Raw genomic sequence first — 11,156 nt, 5'->3', positions numbered from 1 at the left:
TCGAAGGTGGTAGTGGACGAATCATCGTTCCGCTCACATTTCCCCTGGGCCCAGATGTTGTCAGTCCTGTCCTTGAGGTCGTCGAACTTTGCGGCACACTGTACAATGGAGAAAACAGTTTCCCTTCCGTTGACTTCGCCAGTCGCCTGTATTGGCCAGTTTTAGGGATACTTTTGGTCAACTTGTGCTCCATACTAGAGTAATCAATAGTGATGTTTGCCAGTTCAAAGTCCGTTGTGTCTGCAGGTAGCTTAGTTAAATCATTCAGTCTGGTTGTCATATCTTGTGAGAAAGACACAACTTCGTAGTCGCCTCCCTCACGAGCTAGAGTCTCGGCAAACTCACACGTGCTCTTTGCGCTCGCCAGACTGATCTGTGCTCCCTCTATCTCTGCATCGATCTGTTTCTTCCTGGATGTTTCCTCTGTATCAACACAAGTCAGGAGTCGTTCGCTCTCTTCCTTTACCATCGCAATCAAACTTTGCGCGGTTTTGTGGATGTTCTGACGTGCCCCCTCTGCGTTCAGCTGAAGTTGTTCCTTGCAGCGTTTCTGTACAAATTCCGTTTGACGTAAGACCTGCATTCGGGCCTGGCACTGCGGTGTGAGATCTAAGATTGTCTCCCTCTTCTCGGCAGCCACCTCTTCTATGCGCGTGTAGTCGTGCTGTGAGTCCCTGTGTTCAAACAAGGCACATTCGTTGCATATTGGGGTCTCACAGGTCCTACAGTAGAGCTTCAAGATCTCTCCCGGATGTTTAGAGCACGGTGGAGCTTTCCTAGCCCTGAAGACATTGTCGTATGTTCCTGTCTTCAGTTCTTCAAAAGTGAAAAGCGTGTGGCTCCGCGTAGATTGAAGACGATGAGCTGACTCACAACTCTCACAGAGAAACTCGGCACACTCCGAACACCTGGACGTGGCTGGCTTTCCTTCCTCGCAATTGGTGCAGACAAGGACATCCTTACCGTGGCGAACGCCTTGATGCTCGGTCACGGCCTTTACCAGGCTAGCAAGAAAGAAGTTGTCCTTTAGACCCTCGACGCCATTTTGGGGTAAGGGGACTGGCTGACGACATATAGGACAGGGAAAGGTGTCGCCATCGTTCTTCTGGACCCATTCCCACAGACAGGGCTCACAAAAGTTGTGCAAGCAGGGAAGAACCTTCGGGTTCTTGAAAACGTGGAAACAGATCGTACACTCAAGGAAGTCGTGGCTGATCTTGTCTGGGAGAACAGCAGCGGTCGCCATTGCTGTTTAAGATCTCACGTCCTGATATGACATCACCACACCTGTGCATGGCGTACCGAAAGTTCAAAGGACAATGTCCGCTGGTGACACCACGCTCAGGGAGGAGAGGTTTAACATTACGGGTGACGTTGAGTTAAGTAGACTTCAAGCGCAAACATTTTGAATGACTTAACACTAATAACAGTGGTCCTCAAAATTAAGGGGCCAGTTAAGATTAGCGTTCAGTGAAGAAATTATAAAAGATTGCAAATTTCATCGCGTTTGATAAACCTTATATAACCTGGCAAAGTTACAAAAAGTTATCATCGGTTATGCCTCATAAGCAGAGCCATTTTGTTAACCTTTTGAACATGCAGCTTAGCAAAAGATGTGCCTAATGGTATTCATTTATGTTAATGAGGACTTTTTAAAGCAAAATTAAGGAGGGTATTATGTAATGCCATTATAACCCCCTTGGTAACAAATGGTTTAGTCTGACTGAGTTAGAATGACCTTGACATGTAACGTTATATGACTCCATATGGCTGTGGCCATGAAAATCCAAACAGTCAAGTTGATTAGTAAGACAGGTTGAAAAGAATCATTCAAGAACTGAAGTTCTGGAAGGAAAAGTTGGTGGATTTACCGTTCTTTAGATCTGTGTTATTGCTAACGTTACCGATTTGTTGGAAAGGGTAGATAGATAAATAATCTCCACAGATTTGAGCGGTCTGCACGGGCAAGTAAATGAGATGAAAATACCTGGCCGCGTTACTGACCGGTAAGGCCTAAAAGTGTACAATAGACTGTCGGATGGCAATGCCAGCGACTACAACAAGGTCAAGGAGACAGCGCTCAAGCGTTATCAGATGATGGAGACTGGATTCCGCTTGAAAGAGGTAGTCCGGATGTTTTTATTACATTTTTTTCATCCGTTCTAAAATTCAACTTGTTAGAACAAAATGTATTCCCCTGTGTTTTTTTTTTGGGGGGGGGGGGATACAAAAAACTTGTAAAACAAAACTGTGTGTCCGTTGTCACATGCATTCTCCTACAGCAGAGTACCGTCAGTCATTTATTCCTGACTGTACTCTGCTTTCCTTCCCTTTTGCCGGCGGTATTACCCGCCCTACTTATTACATATTAATGAGCTTGCCCTTATATGGGCAGTCAGCCATTGGGGATCGGGCGTTGGCATGGTGAGCAAACAAAGTCATGGTAATACGTAACATGATTGGCTGATAGCTTCCCAGCGGCCTTTGCGAGACAGCTTCCGACAAAATGAAGCCCAAGGAAGGCCTGTTCTCTGATTGGTTGACAGCTTGTTTGTGGCGACAATCATAATACCCGTAGGTAGGGCCTGGGACAGCAGGGCCCCATAAGGTAGTGCCGTTGGGGACCGGGCGTTAGGAGGATGTGTCACATGTTGCAATAGTCCTATGATGGAACAAGGCAGGTTAAGACAATTTCTTCATTAATCATTTTCATGATGGCAAGATCAGAACACAGAGTAAGAAATACGCCACTTATATAAAGAAGCTGCTGATATTAATTTCAGGCCGTTATAGCTAGCCCTTTCTGTATTGACGACGGACAATCCTTATCTAAAAAAGACGTCCCAGTCTAGGTTTAGGTGTAAACAAGCTGTTGAAGCTGAAATTCTCTTCAACTGCTCTTACGGTATCAAGAGCGGATTTCAGAATTTCCACTGTTTTGCCGATGAGGACGAGAGGTTCCATAAAATATTGATTTCTCGGGCCAAAATGTTAGGAAATATGAGTTTGAAAACCCTACGGATGATGACATCACTACTATTTATTGCCCCTTCTAAGAGACGCTCTGCAGTTACCTGGTCTCTCGACAGATGTCGCCTTTGTAACGTTCATTCGAGGAACCTCGGTGACGTCAGCTTCAGGTAATCAACACGCCCACCTAAGCTAGACTAATTATATTTCAGCCATACATAGTATGGTGAAATATATTGTATTCGTAATGTTTCTTTCTTTCTTTCTTTCTTTCTCCTGTCAAATCTTCAAAGTGATTCATCTCCGCCGTTCCTGGACCGAATGACCTGAAATTTGGCACAGGGGTAGAATGGGCCAATACCTTGATGCTTTTTTCTCAGTTTTTTCATATCTGCCTCTAAAATGATTTTATTGAGATTTTTTGGTCAATTTTAGACCAAAACTGTATATTTTGGCCCCTGTACCCTGGTATTACAACCAAATGAGCTGAAATTTGACAGAGATGTGCCTTAATAATGCCCCCATATAAATTCGATAACACTTTTGGTGTACAGTACAACAAAATGCTTATTTTTGCGATTTTTTGACCAATTTTCTACCAAAAAAGGACACTTTTGGTCCCTGTACCCTGGTATTACAACCAAATGAGCTGAAATTTGACAGAGATGTGCCTTGATAATTCCTTCATATAAATTCAATAACACTTTTGGTGTACAGTACAAGAAAATGCTTATTTTTGCGATTTTTTTACCAATTTTTGACCAAAAAAGGACACTTTTGGCTCCTGTACCTTGGTATTGCAACCGAATGAGCTGAAATTTGACACAGATGTGCCTTGATAATCCCTTCATATAAATTCAATAACACTTTTGGTGTACAGTGCAACAAAATGCTTATTTTTGCGATTTTTGACCAATTTTTGACCAAAAAAGGACACTTTTGGCTCCTGTACCCTGGTATTAGAATTAAATGACCTGAAATTTGGTATAGATAGGCATTAGATACTTGGTAACAAGATTCAAGTAAAATGTTTGACATAAACAACTTTAAAATGATTAATTTTGGCACTTTTCTGAGGGGAAATTTGTTTTCTTTGGGCCTCCTGACGCGACCTTCCGTGACCCCGCACAGAGCCACACCTGTGCGCGTCAGCCGGAGAGTTAATTGAATCAAAGACCTAGCCAATCAGCGAAGAGGAGGCCAAAGGCTAATTAATATTCATAAGCTGGGCCTCATGATCCCGTATATAGCAGTGTTCCCGCCAGGGGGAGCGAAGCCCGCCTAAGGCTCTCGCATTTTAGACTATTCAGAAGGCTTTACATTGTATCAGTTCTTAGGGGCATATCTATGATAATCGCAGCAGTCACTTAACTTCTCTTCAGGAGTTTAGCGTAACACTATTTCAGGTCAAACCGTCAAAGGCAACTAAAAACAAACTTTAACGTTACTGAGTTCAACAGTACTTATAACTTGTTATCCGAAGTTGAAACGCTAGCGATGGTATTTTCGGGTCAAAGCTTCAAAGACAACTAAAACCTCATAAACAACAAACTTAACTTAGCTCAACAGATACAAAAATATTGTACGGGTTGCCATCCTTAGTTGAAGCGCTTATTTATAGCGCTAGTATCTTCGCTGCGCCGTTAGCCGCCGTGCGACTTTTGTTGACGGTCTGATATCCCTACGTCGCCGCCTCGCTGATATTCCCACGGACATGTTTCAAGAAAAATACCCAGCAAAAACACTGTTCTGCGTCAAATTCTATTCTATAAAACATGTGGGACTCAGTGTTACAGTCTAAATATTTTGTAGAAGCACCGCTGTAGGAAAGAAGGTCCAAGCAATGTAAAACATCACGTAGCATGAAGTTTGCTGTCAACTGGCACACAGCACATGACTGTTTGAAACTCTAAGTCTAATCAACAGCCGTGTTTGATTGGTAGCCGGCGGTCCTTTGATGAAGTCGGCGAAAGATGCGTTAGTTAGAAAATCTGCGTTTAGTTTTGATACGTAATTATAAGTTAGACAGTGGCGAGAATGATTATTTTCTCATCAATATTTCTCTTCAGAATTATTTGAACTTAATTGTACATCTAAACAATTGACTTACCTGTGCAATGTTTATATGATTAATGATCAGTGTACTGAAATCATGTGTAACGTATGGCTCCTAGTCAATAGATCAGCATTTTCTCTATAGTGACCACCTGTCTATAGTGGCCCCATTTCCTAGTGCTGTTGTTGTTTGACATAAACTTTGAACATTTAAATTGTAAGTAACTTTAAACTGCCAGAGTTTCAGCCCAATAAAACACTCTCAGCGCCAGGGTATGAACAGACTGACCAGACAGACGAAAATAAAATCCTCGAACAAGGTTCAATCGTATCTTCCGGGTCTGGCAGGAAGTTGTTAAACTAAAATAAGAATAGGCTCGATGGCTGATTGCATACAAAGTAAAACAGTTTAACAGTTTTACAGCTTGAAGAAAACAAACGCTCCTACAGTACCTGCACCTGCTTGATAATTATCAAATCGTTTGCCCTACTTAAATAAAAAAAGTTCACTGCAATAATAAATGTACCCACATCACAAGGAGCTTATACTTTTTTAAACTTACACCAAGTTATCGTACTGAAAATTGTTAATGACATTACATGAAGTCATTCAACAATTTTCAGTCATGATGAAAATTTTCTGAATGGAATGTGATTATTGTCATTTTCTGAAAAATAGAAGCAAGCTCTGTTTTTACCTGGAATCAATTCACAATACCAGTCCCCTTTGGGGAATAATGTACTGTTAATATGATGTTCCATTTTTGCGCAGGGGTGATTTGGAACAGTCCAATGTTGCGTGGGAAGGGGTATGGCTGAAATATGCTGTATTTGCTCTTAAGCAAATGTCGGCCTTTCTAGTTACACATTGTTTTCTCCAATCCGTTGCGTAACGGCCACACCGAGCTCGCATCTGGGAGGAGGCACAACTGCAACAAGAAGTCTGAGGACAGCTCTACGTGACGGCCTTACCCAGAAAGTGGCAACTGAAGATATTCTGTCCAGCTTGAGAGGTAAGTTCAGAGACAAGTAAGGTAAGTGTGTTTTCAAAAACCCCTCGGTGTAAAGTAGTTCCTAATAAAAGCGGCGGAAGCTGCCAAAACGTCGCGAAAAAAAGATTATGCCTGCTTTGTAACATGAACAGGTTGCAGGTCCCGATCGTTTCACAGCCAAAAATGCTTTTTCTTGTTTATCTTGTTTTGTTTCCTCACAGAAAATATATCTTCCATGAAGAAATTATTCTGTCCTAAGAAAAATGTGCTTGTCAAAATTTTGCTTGCTAACTTTCTGAGACGATTTGAGATTTGCTTTCTTGTATTTCCAAAAATGCCTTTTCTGTTCATCTTGTTCTGCTTCCTAACAGAAAATTCATTTTCCAGGAAGAAAAAAAATCCTTGTATTGCTTAAGAGTTGAATCTGGTTATAGAAAATCAAGAATTTATGGATTTTTTTTCTTGCATTATAAGAAAAAAGAAGATTTTGCTTAAATCTCTAGAAAAATGTTTGTAGTTTCTCGCTTTGCTTGCATTTTTCTACATTTTCTTCCAGCAAGAATGTTTTTCTTCACATAAGAATTGGGGTAAGCAAAATAAGAAAAAAATCATTTTCGGCAGTGTGGAAATAAAGTGCACTTTATACGACCTTACTTAAAACTTGGGGTAGTACATGTTCCCTACCAGCCTCCACCACCTCAGCGTCTCCTTTTTTGATCAGTTACACCAATTTGATTTCTCTGGATTTATCTTTTTTCTAAAAAAAATAACCGCTTTTGCCATTTAGTACATGAATATTGTCGCCCCACCAGTGAATGATGTTCTTGCTTCCTAATTTTTTCATTGATTCATTTGATATCTAAAATGCAATGCTCGAAATCCAAGTTAGCCTAGAATATTGACTTTGGCTCCTGATGAACGTTTCCTGGTCAATAACAAGAGTACATGATTCTTGTTTACTTCTATTTCACTTAAAGAAACAAGGAATTACATTGATGTGGCCTAATCTTCTCATCTGGCCCAAACGGCGTCATGAAAAACAAAACGAGTAAACAACCTCTTTGTTTAACATTAATATTCAAACTACCACCTTCAGACAATCAACATTACCATATCAATAAGACTAATCTAAGGCTTGTAAGTTACAGCTAGTGAAGTAAATATTCTACATGCATAATAACAACAACCGCACTCAACAAATGTTCATATTGCCTTCGAATGAAGACGCATCTGTGTTCTTGGTAGAAGTCTGCCGTGCTCTTTAAAAAAAATGTTTGCATCATAATTGTTATGTTCTTCTGCACGGTGTGATTTTGTAGGGTTTATTATTTTTCAATATTTTATGCTAAGTATGTGTTATCGGTTCTGCATAGTTTGTTTTCAGTTGCTTTTCTTCGGTTGTTTTTGTCGTTTTCCGATGTCAACCTTTCTCCCTTTACTAGCTCTATTATACAATGATATACCATAGGTTTTCTTTAATCTGCTTCTATCGTTTGTCCACGTTATCGTTTAAGGGTAGTAGTATGATGACAACATGAATCTATTATTATATTTCAACCAAATCTTTCAAATTTCCTGCCAAATCTTCAAATGGCTTCAATTTTTTAAAAGTTTTGGGCCGAATGAGCTGCAATTTGGCAGGGAGATATGGATATCAAATACCCCTAGTCCATACGTTTTTCGTTTCACTTTTTTATATGTGCCTTAGAAATCATTATATTTAGTTTTTTTGTCATTTTCAGACCAAACGTATATATTTTCAACTACTTTACCCTTCTATTAAAACCTAATGACCTGGAATTTGGCACATTGATACATTTGACATATGTCCCCAGAATGGCTGGAACACTTTTTGCATACATTACTACAAAAATTATTTATTTTGTGATTTTGGACATTTTTGTCAAGAAATTTATATTTTGGGCTCCTATGCCCTTGTATTAAGACCAAATGACCTGAAATTTGGTGTGAAGGCGTGGAAGACATGCGCACATAGTACTTAATTTTCAATTACACACCCATCACATTAAATTGTTGAAATTTTCAATTTTTGTCATTTTTAGTTTTAGCTCCTATGCATTTGTATCAATACCGAATGACCTGAAATTTGGCATGGCGATGCTTACGGTATGTGTCCACAGGGCTCTATTCACAGCAATGGTATACATCACTTAGAAATTGTTACATTTGGGATTTTTCGTCATTTTTGACCAAAAATGTACATTTTGGCTTCCTGCGTCATGAAAAAGCCAAATGATCTGAAATTTGGTATAGGGGTAGCTTTAGCACAAGAAATGGAAAATGGGTAACATAGACCAGTCCATTTTACATAGAAAGGGGTTTTCTGGAACAGTCTATTATTCTATTGAGAGAGGGCAACTTCAAAGAAAAGAGTTTGGATTGGGATGATGTCAATTTCTGCAAAAGGTAGATATGGTATAGTACATTTTTACATGGGGGTGAATATGGATTGAAATATGCTGTATTTGCTTCCAAGCAAATGTCGGCCTTTCTGCTTTCTTTGGCTCTTCTCCGTCTCCTGTCAAATCTCCAAATGGATTCAACTTTTACATTTTGGGGTGAAATTAGCTGAAATTTGGCTTGAGGTAGGGATAGCAACTACCCTTAGATGTTCTTTTTCTTCATTATTTTGGACAGAGGACTTAGAAATTATTATATATAGACCAAAGTTTAGACCAAATATATATATTTAAACCTGTATATATAATATTGGGCCCCTGTGCCCTGGTATTACAACCTAATGTCCTGCAGAAGTGCATTGGACATATGTCCTCAGGATCAACACTTTCTTCATAGATCACTTTAAAAAGTATTTGGGGATTTTCGGCCATTTTTGGCTCCTCTGCCCTTGTATTTAAACCTAATGACCTGACATTTGGCATGAAGATGTGTAGTACAAGTGACAATGGTACTTTATTGTCACTTTTGGCATTCGTTACTTTAAATTGTAGAATTTGGGGATTTGTTTGCCATTTTTAGACTAAAATGTTAATTTTGGGCTCCTATGCCTTTGTATGATAAGCAAACGATCTGAAATTTTGCTTTGAAAATGCGTACGGTAGGTGCCCACGGGGCACTATTCACACATATGGGGTACATCATTTAAAAATGGTTAAATTTGATTTTTTGCCATTTTTATTTTTGCTTCCTGTGTCATGAAAAAGCCAACTGATCTGGAATTTGGTATTGGGGTAGCTTTAGCTTTAGCTTTAGACCAGCCAATTTTGCACAGATAGGGGTGTTCTGGATAAGTGGGATGATGTTGTGAGACAGGTCAACTCCTGCAAAAGGTTGATATGGAACAGTACATTTTGCATCGGTATGAAGATGGATTTGAATATGCTGTATTTGTCCACATGTCGGCCTTTCTAGCGGAAGTATTTTTGGACTGCTCCACTTTACATAGGGATATCACAGGAATAGTCCAATCTTGCACGTAGGGATTTTTTAAATCCAGTTTTGCACAGGTAATGATTTAAGATTCCATTTTTTAGCGAAAGTGTTTTGGAGCTGGTCTATTTTCCCTTTTTACATGGATTAAGCAAGAAGAAAGAGCATGCATATTATTATATTATATTTTATTCAATCACAAATCTGGTATTCAAGAGGGTAAAAGGTGCCTAATAATTGTACAAGCTGAGCTCATCATCATTAGCGAGACTAAGAACACTTCACTTTCTACTTTATTTCTTTATACAGTACATACGTGTACATGTATAACGAAGTGTATAACGAAGTTGATACTATCATATACTTTCATTGTTTAGAAGAGCCGTTTATACTGTTTTGCAAAGGTAACCAGACACCATGAGAATAAAACTGCGAAGCCTGCTGATGTTCCTCATCATCATCCTGAAGGAGCCCAACATGCCAGAAGCCGACTGCAGTTGTGCATCGTCTCCAGTCTGCCGGTGCGAAAATCAGGGCCTCACCAGCATCCCTCAGAAACTCCCAACATCCCTCACCCAGCTAGACTTTAAACATAACCAGATAACGATGATTCAGTCTGGTACGTTTTCAAATCTAACCTATCTCAAAGAGGTTTTCCTGCCCTACAACCAGATAACAATGATTCAGGCAGGTACATTTGTACATCTACCCCAGCTACAAAAGTTGGACCTGTCCAACAACCAGATGACAATGATTCAGGCTGGTGCATTTGTAAATTTATCCCAGCTACAAGAGTTGATCCTGCACACCAACCAGATAACAATGATTCAGGCAGGCACATTTGTAAATCTACCCCTGTTAAAAACGTTGTGGCTGTCCAAAAACCAGATAACAGTGCTTAAGGAAGGCACATTTGCAAACCTGCCCTTGTTACGAACGGTGTGGCTGTACCGCAACCAGATAACAATGCTTGAGGAAGGCACATTTGCAAACCTATCCCTCTTACGAAAGGTGGACCTGTCCAACAACCAGATAACATTGATTCATGGAGGTTCATTTGTAAATGTATCCAAGATACAAACGTTCTACCTGTGCCTGGTGAAAAACAAAATAACAATGCTTGAGGAAGGCACATTTGCAAACCTGCCCCTGTTAAGAACGTTGTGGCTGACCGAAAACAATATATCATTGATTCAGGAAGGTACATTTGCAAATCTAACCCATCTCAAAAGGGTTTTCTCGTCCTGGAATAGGATAACAATGATTCAGGCAGGTACATTTGCAAATCTACCCCAACTACAAAAGTTGTACCTGTACAAAAACCAGATAACAATGATTGAGGAAGGTTCATTTGAAAACCTGCCCCTGTTAAAAACGTTGTCCCTGTCCTGTAACCAGATAAAAATGATTCGGGAGTGTGTATTCGTAAATCTACCCCAGCTACAGGAGTTGTGGCTGTCCGAAAACCAGATAACAATGATTCAAAAAGGTTCATTTGTAAGTCTACCCCAGCTACAAGAGTTGAACCTGTCCGACAACCAGATAACAATCATTCATGAAGGTACATTTGCAAATCTACCCCAGCTACAAAAGTTGGACCTGTCCAACAACCAGATAACAATGATTCACGAAGGTTCATTTGTAAATCTACCACAGCTATATTGGTTGTACCTGACCTGGAACCAGATAACAATGATTCATCCTTGTACATTTGTAAATCTACCCGAA

The 11,156-nt window shown here is 39.9% G+C and overlaps 1 protein-coding gene across 1 annotated transcript in view; it reads right to left on the bottom strand.

Annotated features, from left to right (window-relative positions):
• Nucleotides 1-1,463, bottom strand: part of LOC118420221 (E3 ubiquitin-protein ligase TRIM56-like) — a 3,487-nt gene extending 2,024 nt beyond the window's left edge. Inside the window, exon 1 of the mRNA XM_035826939.1 lies at nucleotides 19-1,463. Coding sequence (XP_035682832.1) covers nucleotides 19-1,246 — 1,228 coding nt within the window. The 5' untranslated portion in view covers nucleotides 1,247-1,463. The remainder of the gene's footprint in view (nucleotides 1-18) is intronic.
• Nucleotides 1,464-11,156: the final 9,693 nt, after the last annotated feature.

Source organism: Branchiostoma floridae, chromosome 7 (genome assembly GCF_000003815.2).
Source record: "Branchiostoma floridae strain S238N-H82 chromosome 7, Bfl_VNyyK, whole genome shotgun sequence".
NCBI lineage: Eukaryota > Metazoa > Chordata > Leptocardii > Amphioxiformes > Branchiostomatidae > Branchiostoma > Branchiostoma floridae.
Note: the sequence above shows the minus strand (reverse complement) of the source record. Positions and strands in the feature narration are given on the sequence as shown.